This window comes from Erpetoichthys calabaricus, chromosome 7 (assembly GCF_900747795.2).
Source record: "Erpetoichthys calabaricus chromosome 7, fErpCal1.3, whole genome shotgun sequence".
Classification (NCBI taxonomy): domain Eukaryota; kingdom Metazoa; phylum Chordata; class Cladistia; order Polypteriformes; family Polypteridae; genus Erpetoichthys; species Erpetoichthys calabaricus.
Window position 1 is genome coordinate 172,259,288 of NC_041400.2, and position 22,330 is coordinate 172,281,617.

Here is a 22,330-nt window from a genome sequence, read left to right on the forward strand (position 1 = left end):
CACTTATTAAAAAAAAAAAAAAAAAAAAATCTCGGGAGGAGACGAGACGTGATTGTCTCAAAGAGACACTTTCACGTCCTGCGAGATGAGCCTTCGTGCCAAGAGATGTAACCACGCCCGGGGCCGAAAGCCCCATGAGACAAGAGCTTATGCAAAGAGGTTTGGAAAAGTCCTGCCCACATAACCACGCATTTGTCAGTTGTGTCAATGCTATTGATATTGATTGATATTTTTAACACTCATATGGGTTTGCAGGAATACAAGCTGCGTCCCTGCAGCTCCAGCAACGCAATCACTTTTCATTGATCATTTTTTTCCTTTTAGGTAGAAGCGGATGACACTAATTGTCCATGTCATATTATGGAAAAAATATCCAAAGTGTTTAACATATAATAAAAAAATAAAATACTTAGAAATAATCAGTCTGAATGTGTAAATGCAGTTTTATTAAAACTTTAAATTTACTTAGGTGTTTAAGATCTTTTTCATTTATGTACATTTCAGTTTTAACTTGCAAGCCATGGAGGCACCCTGTAAATCTTAAAGGGGTACTTTAGTTTTCCCAGAAATGCACATTATTTGAGTAATTAATCAGTAATTTTTGATAAGTACTTTAGTGTCTGAATTAAAAACTATTAATAATGAGAAAAAAATGTAATTAATAGTTAAAAGTATAAAAATATTTGTATTCATATGGGTAACTTCAATCATTTAATAAATGTGCTAATAAAACACTTTGTTTTTGCCTTCAGTATAAATAGATAGATAGAACACTATTTGTTCTCGGGGGAAATTTGGCTTTTTACAGTAACTCTTTAAATAAATAAATATTCATACACATGTTGGTCTAAACACTTATCATAATGACAATAAAACAAGAAAATGAAAAAGAAAGAAAACTTGGCTGTCATAGTGAGGCATTATGCAGACATATTGCTGTTGGTATAAAGAAGCTCCCATCGCATTTCTTGACACACTTCTGCTGAACGCTTTGTTGGCTAAAAGTCCTCAGTGTTAGTGTGTCAGAGAGATGATGTGCAGCATTGTTCATAAGGACACTCAGTTTTGTTTTAATTCTCTCCTTTGCTATGACCTCCAGAGGGGTCCATTGTGCATCCTATAACTGAACTTGTCCTTTTAATTAACTTGTTGATTCGGTGGGCCTGTCATGAAGTGATATTATCAGCCATAGCATAGAAAATCACACTGGCCATCACAGAGTTGTAGAAGATGTGAAAGATGTCACTTCCCACATTAAAGGAACTCGGTCTCCTAAGGAAGAAGAGTCTGCTATGCCCTTTCTTATATAGTAACTCTGTGTTAGGAAACCAGTCCAATCTGTCATTAATGTGGACCCACAAATAGTTTTAGGGGTGGCCCACCACTAAACCCACTCCCTGAATAGTGACAGGACACAGTGGCTCTTTGGTGCATCGAAAGTCGATAACTAGTTCCTTGGTTTTGCAGATGTTAAGATGCAGACAATCCTCTTTGCATCAAGAAACAAAGTTCTTCACCTGCCTCTTCTCCACTGTCTCATCCCTCTTATCAATATTCCCCATAAGTGCAGAATCATCGGAGAATTTCTGCGAATGACACAACCTGGTGTTATATTTGTAGTTGAACGTGTACAGAGTGAAGAGGAAAAAGACTAACCTATCTGTCTCTTAAACTTCTGAATTGCATGGGACAATTTTGTGAGTGGAATGATTTAATTACTATGCAGAAAATGTTTTATTATAGCTGCTGGGATGAAAATTGAATGGAATAAAATTGTATGTGACTGCACTATTAGAGTTTACCTATGCACGTAGCATAGCGGGTCCGTGGCTCCAAAAAAAAAAAACAAAAAAAAACTGGCAGTTTTTAATAAATAAAATAGTGAACTCACTCGGGCTGTGGAGTAGAACGGGTGTGAGCGATCTGCCTTGAAGATGCACCGTCTCCGAGTTGGTGCGAGGCAGACAGCCGTCCATGTGTTGCCTTGCTGGCACGTGCAGGCAGTCTGACTGCCTTATTATCAGCCTGGGGCAGCAATCAGGCAATCGCACCTGCAACAGCTCCCCAGCCTATAAAGGGGAGCGCAAGATCAAGAAAGGAACGAAAGAGAACAGAGGTTATTGGACAGGAGAAGCAGACAGGAGAGAGAGAGAGAGAGGAAACAAGCTGGTGAATAGAATGGAAGCAGGTGGACGGGAGTACAGCCCCAAGGAGGAGTGAGTGGCCATCGCTCAGGAGGGGGCTGTGTGTCGCTCCTGTTGAATGTCTTTGCGAACAGGAGTGACCATTATGCTCTGGTGGTACTTTGAGATGGCAGCGGTAGGAGTACAGACCGCCTGTGCTTGGTGGAGCCTGGATTGGCAGCGGTTTGGGTGGAACAGGGCTTGGAGTTGCCCACGGACGCTGTGGGATTGGTGGCAGGGTCATGGGTCAGATGTGATAGGTGTCTGCACCTGCTGGTCGATGTCTCTCTGGGCTGCGAGGTCCGAATAGGATAAGCCGGAGAGACATCAGTTTTAAAGGAAGACACCAGGGCTTGTGGATTTGCACTGACTTGTTTTAACCTTGTTTTTAACAGATTTTTCTATTTATTGATGCTAACCTCCACAGAACACTTCATTTTATGGATTATTTATTTATTGACAGTTTGGAGCACTGCACTTTGGACACTCTTCATATATTTTTTTTTTTTAATAAAAGCACTGAGCACTTTGTACCTTCCCCTTGCTTCATGTGTGTTTTGTCCTCATCTGCTACACTCATCCCGATCATGACCCTCAGGTTCAAGAGGGAGCAAAGAGCCGACCTGCACCGTCACAATCCAATTTACATTTTTTATTTGTAGATTTTTATGACCATCTTGTAGAAGGTGCTTCAGGGGCACTTCTGTGTATTACTTGGTGGCCGCATGTGAGGAACAACAGATGTCTTTGCATACTTTTCAAGTTTGCATAAAACAGGCCTTAGACTGCATAAATGCTGCCACTGAGGCTTAGACTGAAACCATTTTGAAGACTTGTGTGTTGCATTTCTGCTGTCCTCTTGGTCACAGATGGTCAACTCTAGCATGGACTGGAGCTGCAAAGAGCTAACTGTGATGCGGTCAAAATGAGAATTAGCACAACTACATTTGGGGCCACACTCCTCTTCCTGAAGACTTTGGCATTCAGTCTTGTAGGCCAGAAATGTACAACTCACAGAAGGTGAGGAGTTCAGGTACCTAAGGGTCTTCTTTGAAATTAAATGTTAAGACTGACCAATGACTTTTTTCAGAAGTGATGATTTAGCCGATGAACAGAACTGTGGTTTTAAAAGCAACAGCTAAGTCCTCTGATGATCATTCAATTTACACCCTTAAACTCATACCTCTTGGTCATGAGCTCTAAGTAGTAAGAAAAAAATGACAGAGCTGAACGAAATTAGGTTCTTGTGCAAGATATGTGGACTCACTCTTAATCATAATAATATGATGTGCAACAGTAGTGGATGACATCTGAAAAGAACAGTTAGATTGACAGGAGACAACTGAGCTAGTTTGGGCTTAAAGTTGGATATACGGGACCCAAAAATAACGAGATTTTTTTTTTTTTTTTTTAAATCATATTTCTCTGAACATTTCCAAAATGTAATTACCCTCAAAATACTCTCCCTGAGACAAAATGCACAATGTCTCACCACTTTTTTGTAAAGTGAAAGGCTTCAGTACCTCCATCGTTTGCTTCGTCACCTCCTCTACATCCTGAAAACACTTTCCTTTAAGGTCCCTCTTCATTCTTGGAAATAAGGAAAAAAATCGCAGAGTGCAAGGTCTGGGGAGTGGAGTGGGGGGACCGTTGTCATCCCGTTTTTCGTGAGAAACACACTCAATGCTGTGTAAGCGACAGCGTTGTCGTGATGCAGAAGCCACTCGCCTAACCTCCGCAATTCAGGTAATTTTCTCTGCACAGCATCATGCAATCGCTTGAGCACTTTAAGGTAAAAGCCCTTTTGCCTGGCTCAAAGCTTCTTTGAAAGCCTCTCAAAGCATTGTGACAGCTTCTGCTGCTGTTTTTCCCCAAAGGAAACAAAACTTGATGCAAACACTTTATTCTTTCAAGTCTGCCACTATAAAAATCAACGAATATGGTAACAGAGACTCAAGAAAAAAATGACACTGACCTTACAGACCTGTCCCCAAGGATGGTGCTTGGCCAAGTGATGCAGAGGGCAGTCTAGTACACGCACCTAGCGGCAAACGTCAGAACTAACGCTCCTCCAGCCTCCAGAAACAAATTCTTGTTATTTTTGGGTCCCCCCTTCTTTGTATAGTAAGGCTGCTCCCTTTGTGCCTTCCACAAGTGTGTACTAGGCATGATGCACTGACGGAAGACCCAGGGGTGCATCAAGAGCATACTGGGAGGAAATTCTTGAAAAATAAGTGGAGACTGCTACTTAGGGTCTGAAGAACTTGTCCAACTCCAGGACTAACAGTGAACCGGTCAATGATTCAATGGCTGCTCTATGGATTTAGTCACTTTATCGAGACAGCCTCAATATCTTTCAAGACTAGGACATTTTATGTTGAAAATTCATTCTTCTCATGTCACCTATCTTTTGTATTCATGTGTTTTTCTTTTTTTTTTGGACTAGCTCTAGTTCTCATCCCCTCCACTAGCATCACAGCACACCGTTCTGCATCTTTAGCCTCAAATGCCCAAATCACCTTAGCCTTACAAAGTGACTTATTGCCTTCACACGATCCTTTCTCCCAACCTAACAGTTGTTTTCCCCCTTCAGCCCTTTCTAACTTTTATTCATGGTCTCCCTCAGTCACCCATATCTCCCTCCCATGTTCTACCTCATGTTGCTTGTGCACATTTTCCTTTTAAAGGAAAGGTGATGAAACCTTTGGCAGTTAAACTGGAAGAGGGTTCTCAGGACTGCCCACATGCCGTCTCACATCATTATCTAATACCAGCCAGTTCTGAATTCCTGCTTTTCATTCTCAGAAACAGGAGTTCAGTTCTTTCCTCAAAGTATTCCAATGCCTCGTAATTACACTTATTAAGAAGATAGCACTCTTCTCACAAGCAAAAACTGATCTCAAACCACTTCGTGTTTTATGAACTAGGGGTCCAGGCACTGAAGACAGGGCCACCCAACACCTTTGCTGCATAGCCATACTGCCCCCTATTCTATGTTTCATGCATTCCACTCTTTTTCCTCTAATTCTTTATCTTTAGACCTTTCGCGTATCACTTACTTTTGCACTTCAATGCTTTTTAAATTCTAATACTAGACTATTAAGAGTTCTAATCATTCTAAAGTATATGAGTTTTTTATTTGTTAAAATATATGGATGACAAATTTATTAGGTTGATATGTTTAAGACTAGTCCCTTCATCGCGGACATTTACACCACATACTGCATCTGCAAAGCCACCAGCATTGTGAGTGATCCAACACACCCCTCACATTCACTGTTTACTCTCCTACCATTGGGAAAAAGGTACCGAAGTATTCGGGCCTTCACTTCCAGAATGTGTAACAGTTTCTTCCCCCAAGCAGTCAGACTCCTGAACATTCATGGACCGGTCTGATATCTGATATATGTGTTCTGTTCTGCAGTGTTGCACTTGTTTGCACATTTGATTCACATGTACCTTGTTATATACAGTGGGGCAAATAAGTATTTAGTCAGCCACCAATTGTGCAAGTTCTCCCACTTAAAAAGATGAGAGAGGCCTGTAATTTTCATCATAGGTATACCTCAACTATGAGAGACAAAATGAGAAAAAAAAATGCAGAAGATCACATTTTCTGATTTTTGAAGAATTTATTTGCAAATTATGGTGGAAAAAAAGTATTTGGTCAATAACAAAATGTTTTCTGTAAGTCTTCACAAGGTTTTCACACACTGTTGCTGGTATTTTGGCCCATTCCTCCATGCAGATCTCCTCTAGAGCAGTGATGTTTTGGGGCTGTCGCTGATGAAAACGCGCTTTCAACTCCCTCCAAAGATTTTCTATGGGGTTGAGATCTGGTGACTGGCTAGGCCACTCCAGGACCTTGAACTGCTTCTTACGAAGCCACTCCGTTACCCGGGCGGTGTGTTTGGGATCATTGTCATGCTGAAAGACCCAGCCACGTTTCATCTTCAATACCCTTGCTGATAGAAGGAGGTTTTCACTCAAAATCTGACGATACATGGCCCCATTCATTCTTTCCTTTACACGGATCAGTTGTCCTGGTCCCTTTGCAGAAAAACAGCCCCAAAGCATGATGTTTCCACCCCCATGCTTTACAGTAGGTATGGTGTTCTTTCTCCTCCAAACACGACGAGTAGAGTTTTTACGAAAAAGTTCTATTTTGGTTTCATCTGACCATATGACATTCTTCCAATCCTCTTCTGCACATGCGGGCCTGCACATGTACTGGCTTAAGCAGGGGGACACATCTGGCACTGCAGGATTTGAGTCCCTGGCGGCGTAGTGTGTTACTGATGGTAGCCTTTGTTACTTTGGTCCCAGCTCTCTGCAGGTCATTCACTAGGTCCCCCCGTGTGGTTCTGGGATTTTTGCTCACTGTTCTTGTGATCATTTTGACCCCATGGGGTGAGATCTTGCGTGGAGCCCCAGATCGAGGGAGATTATCAGTGGTCTTGTATGTCTTCCATTTTCTAAAAATTGCTCCCACAGTTGATTTCTTCACACCAAGCTGCTTACCTATTGCAGATTCAGTCTTCCCAGCCTGGTGCAGGTCTACAATTTTGTTTCTGGTGTCCTTTGACAGCCCTTTGGTCTTGGCCATAGTGGAGTTTGGAGTGTGACTTTGGAGTGTGTCTTTTATATTGATAACGAGTTCAAACAGGTGCCATTAATACAGGTAACGAGTGGAGGACAGAGGAGCCTCTTACAGAAGAAGTTACAGGTCTGTGAGAGCCAGAAATCTTGCTTGTTTGTAGGTGACCAAATACTTATTTTCCACCATAATTTGCAAATAAATTCTTTAAAAATCAGACAATGTGATTTTCTGGATTTTTTTTCTCATTTTGTCTCTCATAGTTGAGGTATACCTATGATGAAAATTACAGGCCTCTCTCATCTTTTTAAGTGGGAGAACCTGCACAATTGGTGCCTGACTAAATACTTTTTTGCCCCACTGTATTATTTGTCTTTATGTTGCGGATTCTTCGTTGTCCTGTGTCTTATGTAGCACAATGGTCCTGGAGGAACGTTGTTTCATTTCACTGTATGCTGAACTACTGTATATGGATGAAATGACAATAAATACTCTTCACTTGACTTGAGATTCCTTGAGATACTGAGACACATATTCTAGATGTCAAATGACAATTTGAAAAAGTAAATGTTAATTGTAGATACATTAGTAATGTAAATGTATACTCAAAAAATAACAAAAAACAATATTACATACATTAGTCTTATAAATGCTACTAGGAGACATGCCCTAAGAACAAAGAGCAGCCCAAGATTTCTTAGAGCAAAAAGAAAAATGAAAAAACAAAAATAAAATGTAACCTTTTCAATTAAGTTGGACTCCTTATTCACAAGCTGTGTTAGTTTCTGTAGATTTGCATCAACTGTTTCTTGGCCAAATGAACCAAATCCTGGAATCAAAAAAAAAAAAAAAGTGAAGTCAAAAAACTACAAAAGAACCAAATGAACAATAAATATACTTTCATTAAATAGAAAAGATTTAATGAGCTTAATTGGATCAGATTGAAAGAAATATCAATACTAAAGAAGAAATGATATGTGTAAAGATAATCACAAAGACAATAAAACTGCTTTGTCTAAAAGACTTTCATCTGACTGAAGTATGCAGTGTCAGCACAATCAAGAGTGCAAATGGTAGGGGAAGCACACAATAGAAAACAACAAACTGTATATGAATACAGTAACTAATTCTGCTACTAATATCTATAACCTTACTGTAGAAGGAAACAAAATAATCAAATGTACAAATATTATTAAACCTATTTACAATTTGGTCTTGCATTTCATTTTATTTCCAAGTGTGCCTTTAACTGACTTTATTGACTCTAAAACTGCACGTGTGATACCTACTTGTGCTTAAGCATGGAAAACACTAATATTATTAGAGACACTAGTAACACTATATATTTTTTTCCTCTGAATTTACTGTCTTAATCTTTATTCATTTATCTGGTTTGTACAATGCTATATACTGTATACCCTGCCATTCTATCTTAAACTCTGTGAAGTGCCTTGAGCATGGGAAAGGTGCTATACAAATAAAAAGTATTATTATTATTTGCTCCACAAAGCTTATTCTCACCTGGACTAAGCTTGGCAGCACTATGCCAGTCAACACCATCCAGCCATCCCTGTTAAGGCGTAAACTCAGACATATGCAGGTGGATGAGCCCATGAAGTCCATTACCCAGGACAGTCTGATGTGCAGACTGCAGTTTCTGAGACTCAAAGATTGTGCTTCTGATATGGATGTGAGCAACACTGGAGTACCATAAGGAACAGGCCTGTCTCCTTTTCTCTTCACTCTGTACCCGTCCAACTATAAATATAACACCAGGTCATGTCACTTGCAGAAATTCGTAGATGATTCTGCACTTATGGGAGGTATCGATATAGGGGATGAGACAGAGAACCAGGAGTCAGGAGGAGAAATGTGTTCACTGGTTCAAAAAGAACTGTTGACAACTTAATATCAGCAAAACCAAGGAACTGGTTGTTTAACCTCACTCATGTAGACCATTCTCCTCTTGCCTGCACTCTTGTCTTTTTCTTCATAATTTTGTTATTTAATACTTGTGAACACAGATTCTAGCTTTCAGGTTACCCATCATTGCACTTTGTTTTTTCTTTACGCATAAGAAATTATTTTTTTTGATTTGTGCATGTCTATAATTCCTGTCGCCCAATAAAGCACTTCAAAGGAGTTTCTTTTCCTAAAATCGAAATGGTGGTCACTTAGAATGCAAGTAGTTATCAATTTTATTTCTGACTCTAATTTCAATAATTGTACATGGATTGAGGTAGCGCTTATTGATCAGGAATTACTAAGATCCATCCATCCATTATCCAACCCGATATATCCTAACTATAGGGTCAGGGGGGTCTGCTGGAGCCAATCCCAGCCAACACAGGGCACAAGGCAGGAAACAAACCCTGGGCAGGGTGCCAGCCCACCGCAGGGCACACGCACACACCCACACACTAGGGACAATTTAGGATCGCCAATGCACCTAACCTGCATGTCTTTGGACTGTGGGAGGAAACCAAAACACCCAGTGGAAACCCATGCAGATACGGAGAGAACATGCAAACTCCACGCAGGGAGGATCCGGGAAGCAAACCGTGCCATCTTATTACTCTTGTGAACTAGAGTTTCATGTCCAATTTTCCATTCATCAACTGCTTCATTCTTTTAAAGTGAACTGCAGTACAATTAAACTTACAGCATACAGTGTAGAGAAAAGCCAAGCAAAATGACCCTTTTTATTGGCTAACTAAAAAGATTACAATATGCAAGCTTTCAAGGCAACTCAGGCCCCTTCTTCAGGCAAGATGTAATGGTTAGCAGGTGTCATTTTGCTTGGCTTTTCTCTACATTCATAACGACTAACACGGTACAACACCCTGGTACTACAGCATACAGTGTATACATTATGCTTCATTTCTTTCATCAGATCACTACTGGCAAACCTTCATTAGACCTAAGGTCTTTGTTGTTACATTTAGTTTCATATTTCAGTTTTTGTCAACGGTCAAGGTTCTTTATCTTGTTTATGGTATTTTGGGCTAAAAAATCATCACACGTTCCAATGACAAACTAACCAAGGGTGAGAATGGTGGTGGGTTGTCTATGGATATCTGCATTTTAAAGCAACCCTTGAGTATGGACCGTGTCAAAGCTGGAGTTTTTGAATGGGCTTTTCATTGCCAAAGCTATTCCCTAGTTTCCCCCATGACTGCTAAGTAATAATGAGGCAAACAAGTACCAAACTCTATTTGTTAACTAAAGAAAAAAAAAAACCAATATCATTAGCTTACCAGATGCATTCGGCATAAAGAAGGTGCTTATAATATTATCACAAAAGTGACACAAATTTGACAGCTGTTTAAGATGCTGCTGGAGCTGTCCACTTGGAAGGTGAACTTTGTGGAGTGGTCCAAGAAAACCAAATATAAAGGCATCAAGGCTGGTGGGTCTAAGGAATTGAAAATTATACAAAAATACCAAAAGCATACTTTGTTAGTATAGATTAATAATTTCAGTTCTAGATCAAATACATATTTAGATTTTAAAGCAACAAATCAATTAACTGTAGGCATCTGTGAATCTGTAAATTTCCACTTAAAACTTTTCTTCCTGTTTGTCTTCTATATTTCATTTAGGTTTGTTTAACCAAATGGTGATTTAGACAGCACCCACAACTAAGTAACCATTTTCAGGATTTTAATTAAAGTTCAATAAATATGCTTCAGATTTATGCCACACACATTCTATGTATATCACTGAGGAAAAGAGAGGTTAGGAGCAGGCGCTGATACAGCGCATTGCTGCACTCACCACATGACAAACCAACTCAGGATCCCTGATTAGGACCCGAGTGCAGCCTCAGCGCCACACTAGATCAGATGGGATGGAACCAGTGTGAGGTTTTTTATGGTGGCCGGAGTGCCAACTCTGCCACCAAACCCCAGGTTTTTCCCTGCAGGATGGAGGGCCTATGAGGAAGTGATGTTTCAAATATAATCTGAAGAGCGGTTAAAATTATTTAACAGCCAGGAGACCTGCATTACTCACTTTATTTCTCTAAATTATTACATTTTAATGATTAATGGAAAACCAGTTAGCTAAAAAAGATAATATTCTTAAAAGTGCTTATATCAATGGAGAATGATGAGTGCATGCAATGACTTGCTGGCTTCTAACTGATGCACATTTTCAGGTAGTAAATTATCATAAAGTTAACCTACAAACGGTCTTGGGTAAAAATTTTACCCTGATTAACACCTATTTGTAACAGATAATGAAATTGTTGGTAGATAGTATTTTAAACACACAAAAACTGGTTGATATATTAAAAGATGAGAGGTTTTTGTTTTATACTGTGCTGCCAAAACAATATTCTTTTAGTTAAATAATCTAAGCGTCATATTAGAATACTTACGTGTTACCAAAGAAATATTCTGATGAACCTAATCTGTATGATAAAAGATTTAGGCACTCCTTGGCATCATTGTAAATCTGAAATTAGAGCATCAAAAGAACCCTGTTGTAGAATACAATAAAAGACTTAGCCGACATATTATTAACCCTGATTAACTAATTATGCAAATATACTTAAGAGTTATATTTAGCAATCATGGTTTTATGAAAAGTGAAACCAAATCTACACTAACAGTTGTTTTCTATGTTTCTCTCAGTCAATCAAATAAATGCACATACAAAGTCCTTTATTTCTTTTAAAAAAAGGAGGGTAAAATGTATTACTGCATAAGTCAGTTTGCTTTAAAGCCAACAAATTTGACTCAAATAAATTAAATGGTGCAAGCATCATAAATAAAAGGCCTTTCCTCAATTGCCACCCGTAACTTTAAACGATCAAAACACTGGTACGTTAATTAGTCTCACCAATTATATAGAAATTACATGATTTCACAGACTCAGGCCATATGTTGGCAAAGTGGGAAGACTTGTGCCTCATAATTGTTATGAATGTTTCTTCTGGACAGTTTGGACTTATTGATTTAATCTGTGATTATAAATTTCCATAATGTCAACAAATCTGCTGCTAAGTTTGTGTTCAACTTATGTGGCCCTTTGTTTAATGAGTTGAACTGCAAATGGCAAGCTCACTACTTTAATTCATATTACTGTTGCATTGTGTCAACAGTGGCAAGACTCTGACTTTGTCAATAATTCCTTCATAAAAATGTAAACAACCACATTATACTGCTGTTCTGTACTTGAGGAGCACCCATCTATAAATGTCAGACCGGTGTCTGTGTTTATCAAGTGTCTTGGAGTAGGAAAACGGTCCTAAATGGCTTAAAATTCTCGAGTGATGCAAATTTGGGCCTGCTCTTAGGAGTAGGAGTAAATGCTTTTTATCACTTTTCCTAATTTAGTAAACTACTAACTTTATCTGGGTTTTGGAGAGCTTGTGTATTGCTATAACTTGTTAGGATCTGCCAGAAGATGGCGTTCAAGCAGAGACTGGCACACAAATCACATGAAACGCTGAAAGTTTTGGAAGCGCTAGACAACAATGAACTCGTTAAAAGACATGGATCTGACGGAGATTAATTAATATTTGTTAAGTCATTACATGATTGATCCATCTACATTGAGAATCCATGTGCTGTCAGCCCAAATGATGACTGTGTTAGTAACGTTTTGGCCACAGGGAAAATGCAGCTTTACAAAAACAATGATTTGAGTAAGTCACAACCAACCATTTCTTGAATTTTCCACCAAACTTTGAACGCCCTTACAACATGTGAGGTAACACCCAGATTATACATTTCCCCTTGACTGCATGTGTGAATGAGTGAGCATAAGTAAATCACAAGCAGTATCACAGTATCAATACACAACTGGTCATGGATGCAAACTGTACTGTAGCAGCCAGAACATCACCCTGAAGAGGGGCTGGATGGGTGATTGACAGTTAAATGTCACACAGGTTCACTGAGCTCTGCATTCCATAAACCCCTGGAACATCTGTGTTACATTTTACAAGCCCAAGAAGATTCAGCAAGGCTGGCAGAGACAACTGGAGCGTTAGATAAATAAAACCTCACGGCAAACAACTCTGGAAGATGACCGGAACACTGGAAGGTGAACGTGACTTATAGCCACGGCCAGTTTTAATAACTTACTTTATAAGGTGCTTTCTGTGGCCATGAGTAGGAGTGCGATTCTTCTGAAAGTACGGCTGTAGATCATTAACTATTACATAAACATGTCTGTAATTGGGCTTGACTTTTATTCGCTATGTGTGACACAGTCTTTCCATCTTGGTGCTCGATACTGTTTGACTCTTGATATTATTCTGATCAAGTAGCAACAATTATGTGCAACTCAGTGCAGTATTCTACCTTATCATGTTTTCTTTCTTGTTCTTCTCCTACTACTTTGAATATTATTATTATTATTATTATTAATAATAATAATATCTTCTTTGTGGTGAAGCCTTAGCATTAATATTAGAAAAACTACAAAATATCAACATAAATGGCAATTTACAGCAAGGGATGCTGTAAAATCCGGATGTTATTCATTCTCAGACGTGAATTCCTACTCTTACCTGGGACGGGGATTGGGACTAGGATGCTTCGTAAAAACGTCTCGCTTCCTATTCTGAGGTAGGACAAATTCTTACCCTAAAATTACTTTTAGTATAATTCCAAGGAATAATTCTGGGACACTTGATAAAAACGGGCCCATGTCAGTTATTACTGTGAATCAACTTATTTGGTTTCCAACCTAAACTTTAGTACAGCTGTTAATTATTAAGCATATACCAATAATAATTTTTGAATTTGACTACTGTCAATCCTTATCTTTTATCCCCAGATATTGAAGTATTTATCTATATTTCTGTATGACAACGTAAGAAACTATTTGGCACAGGTCATGAAGTTCTTACCTTGGCTTCAACCTCACTGATACTATACAGAGGTGGTCTCCCTTGAGTCAAGAGTATTCGGTTTACTGCTTCACTTGATTTTCTTCCAGGTAGGTAAAAGTTTAATGGGAATGGTATCCTAGATGCAAACCATGGTCTGGTAACATTGGAGTAATTTTCAGCATCCACCCAAAATGTATGCAACTGAAAGATCAAATTATAATGAACACTTTTACACACATTAATATTTTATTTTTGTCAGTACAGATTGGAAGCAAAGTAATATTTTACTTATGTTTTTTTGTGCAAAATGCCCCACCTTGACCAAACATACAAAGAAAATAAAGTCTACCTAACCTAAGTAAATTGTTTAGGAGAGATGGAGTACAAATTATCGAGTTATGTCTCTTACGTTTGTGTAATTAATAAAAGTACTCCATTTTTATCAACATGCACAGCTGCAACCAATACTTGAAATAGTGAGCACCATCATTCACTGCTTGTTAGGTTAAAAAAAAAATCCATTGTTGTTTTATACAGTATATTCTTTACAATGAAGTACATTATGTATTAACATTATCAAGCTAGTTCAGATATTTCACTGATATCATATACTACTGCCAGTGCAACTCTAGACAATAAAGGCAGCTACTGCATCTAAATCTTAATTCCCAAGTTTACTTTTAGTCTGTGTTTGGAGCTATGAATTATACTCAGTGAAACAGTAAGTCATGCCTTTACTGTTATTCTCCTAGTATTTTTTTGTAAGGACACTAAACATATGCAGTATTTCGACACGTGACAGAAAGTCCTGAGTTTATTATGTCACCAGAATGATCAAAAGAAGGATTCACTGGAAATGGTAAAATTACTTACAGAAGATGCAGTACATAGAACGAAAATAATAAGAAGGAATTATGAAACTGCACACAGAGACAGAATGTTATACTTTCTCAATATGGTCTCTAAGATGTGTTCTCATTCATAAGGTTTTTCAGTTATGAAGTTATAACAGAAGCGAAAATGCTCTGTATATGTTGTATACTGAGAGGATACACAATGTTCAAAGTAAAGGTCAAATTAAGTGTTACAGATTACATGATAAATGATTTTAAATATTGTAGCAATCTGTGTTTACTGCTTTACTATTGTCTGAGAAAATAGCTATTTTGAGGCAGTCAATGCAATGTTCAGGGTTGCTATGGTCTGCGAACAAATGCAATTTTACATAAGTACACTAATGTTTGTTGTGTAGATGTTGCTAGAGACATGAACTGGAATTCTAACAGGCTGGGGCAGGTTAAATGCTTCTAACAACATCTGTGGAATCCTGGCAAGCTGGATGATTTTCTTTTTCAGCTAAATTATAGAATGGAAGCTGGTTACACTTGCCAATAGCATAAATACAGTAATCCCTCCTCCATCGCGGGGGTTGCGTTCCAGAGCCACCCGCGAAATAAGAAAATCCGCGAAGTAGAAACCATATGTTTATATGGTTATTTTTATATTGTCATGCTTGGGTCACAGATTTGCGCAGAAACACAGGAGGTTGTAGAGAGACAGGAACGTTATTCAAACACTGCAAACAAACATTTGTCTCTTTTTCAAAAGTTTAAACTGTGCTCCATGACAAGACAGAGATGACAGTTCCGTCTCACAATTAAAAGAATGCAAACATATCTTCCTCTTCAAAGGAGTGCGCGTCAGGAGCAGATGTCAGAGAGATAGAGAAAAGCAAACAAATCGATAGGGCTGTTTGGCTTTTAAGTATGCGAAGCACCGTGGCACAAAGCTGTTGAAGGCGGCAGCTCACACCCCCTCCGTCAGGAGCAGAGAGAGAGACAGAGAAAAACAAAGAAGCACAAATCAATACGTGCCCTTCGAGCTTTTAAGTATGCGAAGCACCGTGCAGCATGTCGCTTCAGGAAGCAGCTGCACAGAAGGTAGCAACGTCAAGATAATCTTTCAGCATTTTTAGACGAGCGTCTGTATCGTCTAGGTGTGTGAACAGCCCCCCTGCTCAATCCCCCTACGTCAGGATCAGAGAAAGTCAGCGCAAGAGAGAGAGGGAGAAAAGTAAGTTGGGTAGCTTCTCAGCCATCTGCCAATAGCGTCCCTTGTATGAAATCAATTGGGCAAACCAACTGAGGAAGCATGTACCAGAAATTAAAAGACCCATTGTCCGCAGAAATCCGCGAACCAGCAAAAAATCCGCGATATATATTTAAATATGCTTACATATAAAATCCGCGATGGAGTGAAGCCGCGAAAGGCAAAGCGCGATATAGCGAGGGATTACTGTATGTATGAGTTTGTGACACATGTAGCATGAGATTTGTCTCCACCCAACCAGAAACCACATTAGTATGTATTCCATCGTTGTATTTTTTTTTCATCATTGGAAAAAAACTAATTTCAAAATTTACATGAACAACCGGAAAGAATTGACATTTTAAATTATTTATCTAGAATATCATTATATGGAAAGAGATGATCCACTGTGGCAAAACTCTAATGGGAGCAGCTGAAAGAAGATGAAGATCTAGAGCAGCTTTTAATAACCAGGGTTCTGTGGAACCAGAAATGGTAATGAATAGCAGTGGCAAATAAATAAAGTTGAACAGTGGAAGAAAGTAATAAACCTTCTCTAAAAGGAATAAATTCGAGTTTGTGTTAGTTGTATTAATGGCCACTAGGAAGTGGAGCAATGTTGTTCGTGCTTCACTTATCATACAGCAACTAGTGCTAGTGTCGCTTGTGAGTTAACTGGTGCTGGTTAGTGGAAGCAAGAAACATGAGATGTTCCGTCAGTCTCTTATCAACCCTATGTATTTTCTAGCATGCAGGTATGTATTGACTCATTAATATCAAATGTTTGTATGTTTTCCCTCTCTCCCTGTTTTCCAATGTATTTCTTTGGTTTGCCTTTATTTAGGCCGTGTTTTTAAATTACACGAACAACAGTTTGAATATTCGAACTTAAAAACTGCCATTTTTAAATACAGTTTGAGCTAATAAGCATGCGTTTTAAAGGTGTTTGAGCAGGCGTTCAAACATGATTTTCATGCACCAAATCATGAGGTGGTGCAGGTAGAGCACATTCGAAAGTTAACCTTATAAATCCTTTACTCTCTGAACATAACCCCAAAAGTGTATTATCCGACTGTGGTTTTTCACAGGTTTTTTTTCGATATTGTTCTAGTTATTCTATAGTAATCAGCAGTAATTTTTATGTTGATGTATTAAAATGATTAAACTATTAACAATAATTATCGCAAAGTTATTAACTTGTGGTTATGTTGACCAAGTCAGATGCAATTAGACGCACATCACGTCATGCACACGCTGTTTTTAAATTTCAATGTTCGAACAAGTGTGTGGGTATACAGTAGAACCTCTGGTCACAAACGTTTCCGAACATGTACAAATTGGGTTACGATCAAAAAGTTTTCCAAAATTTTGCATCTGTTCACGACCACACGCTCTGGTGGCAAACAAAAACACTGGTGGCCAGTTTCCCTATGCGCGTTCGTACGCACCAATGATTTGCCATTCTCTGTTTCCCATTTTCGTTTGCATATACAGGCCTAACAAAGCAGCTGATGTTGCAAAAGGAGTTATAATGTTAACCAAGCAGAGGCCTCAAGTGCTGGAAGAGGTGGAAAAACTGTTGCTAGTGTGGTTGAACGAGAAGCAACTTGCAGGGGATTGCGCAAGCTAGCCGATCATATGTGAGAAAGCCAAGAAGATTCATGGTGATTCGCTGAAAAAAAATCCTTCTTTGAATGGCAAAGGTGAGGAATTTAAAGCCAGCAGAGGATGGTTTGAAAAGTTTCGCAAGAGAAGTGCATTTAATTTTTTTTCCCTTGTGCTTAAAACTCATAGAAAAAGTGTTTACCGTGAGCGGTTCGTAAGGGTCAAGCTCAAACTCTTACAATGTTAGTTTTCTCTGTTGTTCAAGGTTCTCTCAGTGTTATTCAATGTTGTTACATTTAGTTTACTATTACACTGTGCATTCTATGGTATAATTAACTATTTTGTGCTTAAAAAAATATATATTTACATACAGTTTGCATGGTCTGGAACGGATTAATTGTATTTACACACAATTTTATGGGGAATTTACGTTTGGGTCGCGTCCAGAGTCTTGAAACGAATTACGGTCGTGACCAGAAATACGATTGTACTGAATTTCTGTTCGAGTGCATTTCGTTCAAACAGCTAGTGCACTTTAAAAACACAGCCTGCTTTAGTTTTATTAGTCTGTTTTATTTATCATCTTCTTTTCATTTTTTTTACTGTATCATCATCAATTGAAATTTACATTTCATACAAAATGCATAAGCACTGAAGTTTTATACTATACGTTATCATACATAAACAGCAGTGATGCCTTTATTCAGAACTTTCATTGCTGTGTCTAAACAGACCTGTTAATAAAAAGACCCTTAAAATACCAACTTCTAATTTACATTACCAATGCTGGATAGAGCTTTTCTTCAAGTAGTGCAATAAATGCCAAGGTATCGGCTCCCTGCTTCGCAGACAAGTCATAGTCAGCATTGTATTTCTGTAAAAAGAACAAAACATCATAAAAGAAAATTTCAGATGTCTGACACTTGAGTTTAGTACATATAAACATACTTTAGTCACATATATTCAAAATGGTTCATATGTTTTCAACAGATCACAAATAAAATCATTCAAAATATGTACCGCTAAAATATATTATCAATCACATGTAAATCTTTAAGTACTTATAAATGTGAGCATGCAGAACATTATGACCATTTTAGTTTCCTAGCATGTTAAAAAATATTCTATGATGTAATTTGCATTTATGAATATATTTTAAGTTTTTACCTTTTTAACAGATACATACAACGGCTATTATTTATAATGTCAACCACTAGGGTTGCATGGGTATACTGGTATTGACAAAGTACCAAGAAAACTTTTTTTCCCTGTTGTTGATTTTAATTAAAAGCAAATAACATTCCATACAATTAAGTCAAATGTAACAAACCAAAATTCAACCTTCACCCAAAATTGTTATGTTGGCACATATGGTTATTCAGGTAGAAAGGATAAATAAAAAAATAGCATTGCTTTCTCTGCCTAACAACCCACCCCACCCTGCCTCACCACCACCCCATTTTGCCTCCCCAAGTGAGGCAAACCACACTTCTCGAAGTCTTGGTCCTCTGACACGCCAAGAGACAGAGCACATCCAGACCAAAATGAACTCCAAATCTGTGGTGTAGAAACAGTTAAAATTGAGGTATCTTTTAAAAGTATAGTCTAAATACAATAAACCTAGGACATGATCTTACCAATATGATACCTAGGGAATGATGTTAAAACAGTTCCCATGGAGAGTGAGATAACGTATGATAGAACACTCTCGATACAATAAACCAAGAATATGATTGGGGGGGGGGGTACACTGTAAATAGCTAGTTATTTTGTGGTTGCCAAAATGCACATACATTAAATTGAATAAATTTCAATACAATATAACAATTGAGGTTTAACAACAAAAAAAGGAAGGAAGCGTGGCTGAAAAGGAAATAGAACGTATAGCTACGGCTACTGTCACATTACAAATGGACCAAGTTGCAAGCAGAATCTTCTTTGCTTGCCAGAGCACGGTATGACTAATGATCGTGTTTCAAAAGGATGTTGGGATCAGTGAGCTTAGCTCTTTTTCTGCTTCATTCAGAGAGCTAAAAATGTAAAACTGACCTTCAATAACCACTTCAAATTTGGCAGGGAACAACAGGGTGTATCTGATTTCAGCTCTGCGTAGACACCATTAAATGCTGTAAAATGTGGCGTGCTTAGCAGCTGTTGAAGGGGAGAAACCTGGGAAAATACAAATGTGGTTCTTTTCAAATATAGTCTCTTCTTTCAGTCTGAGAAGGGATATGAAGTTTTCTTCAGCTTGTAGTTTGTCGAAACAGACAAACAGGCTTCTTGGTTTTGAGGCATTCAATCCACGTATACAGTACGCTGCTAAGCTCTTGGTGTCTGATTTGAAGTCTCCAGTTATTTTGGAGAATAGTCCAGCCGTAAATTTCACTGGGTTCGGACTTTCTTGTTTTTCAGGGAGACATTCGATTCTGATCTTGTTCCTTCTATATCTATCTTCCAGGGCAGCCAGTTTGGCAGCGAGCACTTTGCATTCTGATTTTGCAGCCGTTGCTTTTTCGTCAGCAGATGTCGATTGTTCAACCATTTCAATACGAGTCATAAATGTTTGCTTAACATCTTAAATCTGAGCAGCAAGTACTCTAATTTTACTCTCTAACTTCCTTATACTTTTCTGTATTTTGTTATCAATTTTTTCTAGAATTTCTTTAAAGGCTGTAGTAAACTTAGTACTTAAGCATTTCTCCATGTTTTTTAAATCCTGACGCCGTTTCTCATTTTTCTTGCTTAGGTCCTTTATTTCTTTGTTTATATACCTTATATCCTTCTTTATATCACTCTTTATATCATTTATGTCATCCCCAAGTGTGGCAATCATTACCTTCAGCTTGGACAGTGCGTTTCGGTCTTCTCCGTGCTCCATATGTGAGGTTGTGAGTCCAGTTGGGGTTGATGGTGCGGACTCATGGAGGGTATTAGCTGCAGTTGACATTGAGGATAAAAAGGCCATGCCCAGTTCCAATAATCATCCTGGAATTGACAAATTCTCCATGCCCACATCGCTCACAGTTTCACTCCCACCTTTGCTCTCGGCTGGAGTCAATGCTTCAGTGTCAGGTCCTGGCAGATCTGTTCTTACGCCCATCTGTTCCAGGTCAGTCTCTGGTAGGCTATACCATGAACTTGACTTTGATGAAACTTTAGTTAGCAGGATTGGATGGATGGGGTATTGTTTTAACAATACATTTGTTTCCCACTTTTTTCCTTTAGTAATAATTAGGTGAGACTGATGCTTCAAAGGAAACAAAAATAATTTTGTTTTTATTATGTAGTGTTGAGGTGTTACCTGCTGCATTCGGGTCCCAATCCAGGTGGTTCGTCGTGTGGTGGGTGCAGCAACAAGCTATCAGCGAATACTCCCAACCTTTGGGCATTGTTATTTTTCTTTTTAAAACTCTGCTGTCATTATGATAATAATCCTCTTCTTGGGACCCAGTAAAAGTACTTATTTTCTTATTTGGATCCTCAGATTAAAAACTAACAAACCCTACTCTAGAGAATTCTGCTTGTAACACGACAGTGAAACATGCTGTAGACTCAGAGTGGGACAATCCTCCTAAACTAACCCCTACCTTTTGACGTGCTTTAGATTGTATGCTGGACAAACCACTATACCCTCACCCTTCTTCTCGACACGCTACAGACTAAACGGGAAACATCAAATTTTGATGCACTGGAGAATTCAAATGGAAAACATAGTTTGTGGCAAAATAGGGAGGCATGTGATTATGCAGCACAACTAGCATAACAGAAGTTTGTGCAGCGTACCGGGTACAATCATGACTGTGTAACTGGCAGGTTGGAATTTTAGGAATGAGATTATGGAGAGTTATACATTATTTGCTTCAGTGCTGTTTCAGTACTAGTACTGAGGTCTAAAAGCTGGTATTGATACTGAAGTCAAACAATTCCTGCAGAGGATATAGACTTTTTTTTTTCAACAATTATATAATTTGCCAATACAGTATGTTGCATTTTAAGAAATGTTTATGGCCATTCACATTTAATGCATTAAGCATCTATTGTGAAAGCCTACATTTATCCACATGAAACAACTTGTTTCCACATGGACCAGTTTTGTTGAGATGTGCCGCAATTATTCTTCAAAGAAATTTGTTGAGAGTTCAATTCTGATTCAGATATCTCAAACAGACTGCACTGTACAAAGTTTTAAAATTTCAAAATCTCCCATTGGAAGGCACTGCTAAATTTGCGAGCTCATCCATCTTAAAGCAGAGAATTGTTCTGTGCGACTTCAACTACGAATTAGTTTACTGTTTCAATTTTACCTTGAGAGGTGTTGCTTGAACTTGTATATTTTCCTGCTTTAGGTAAGTTAAATGATAGAATACAAAAAAGTCAGTTCTCTGGAAATAAATGGAAGAGGAAAACAATTAAAAGCTAAAATCTCAGGCAAATACTAACCTGCTTTCTAAGATGGTTGAGAATTTCTACATGCCCTGTCACAACAGTTTCTTCCAAAACCAATGCCGGGATAGTTCCTACCAAAAAATAAACATTTCAGTATGAGTTACAGACACCCCCATTGGGCAGTTTTTTTTCCCCAAAAACAAAGTATTAATACTTACAGTACATAGACACTCACAATAGGCCAATACTTCCTTCAAGTTATTATATATGCAGCGTGTTGTGCATGCAGACAGCTACCAATTACTACTAAAACAGAATCTCTAGGATTTCCTAGAGCAAATCTGCCTCTTCAGACACTCCCGTATGTGGTTTTCATTGTTAGACAGATTACCTAATATACAAAGCCGAACGGATGTTTGTCCAGTATGCAGATCCCTAATTGTTAACCAATCTCCTCCAAATTTGTTTCCCATTTGGACAGGGAACACCACAGGATATGTTTTGTTCCAAAATTTAGATGGTATCGCTAACCCGGGTAGTGCCAAATACCCTTGCTAACTCCAAATATGTAAGAGATGACAAGAATAGTATAAAACATGCATACAGAAGCAATGCTTACCTGGG

General features: G+C 38.4%; 1 protein-coding gene across 3 annotated transcripts in view; it reads right to left on the reverse strand.

Annotated features, from left to right (window-relative positions):
• Positions 1-22,330, reverse strand: part of mtx3 (metaxin 3) — a 36,558-nt gene that overhangs the window by 6,283 nt on the left and 7,945 nt on the right. For all 3 annotated transcript variants that reach the window (XR_007935371.1, XM_028805723.2, XM_051929524.1), the window contains exons 3-8: positions 21,761-21,837; positions 18,102-18,194; positions 13,646-13,828; positions 11,162-11,238; positions 10,038-10,195; positions 7,521-7,609 (exon numbers count right to left, since the gene is read on the reverse strand). Coding sequence is in view for 2 of the 3 variants with exons in the window: in XM_028805723.2 (XP_028661556.1) it covers positions 7,521-7,609; positions 10,038-10,195; positions 11,162-11,238; positions 13,646-13,828; positions 18,102-18,194; positions 21,761-21,837 (677 nt within the window). In the remaining variant the exon portion in view is untranslated. The remainder of the gene's footprint in view (positions 1-7,520; positions 7,610-10,037; positions 10,196-11,161; positions 11,239-13,645; positions 13,829-18,101; positions 18,195-21,760; positions 21,838-22,330) is intronic.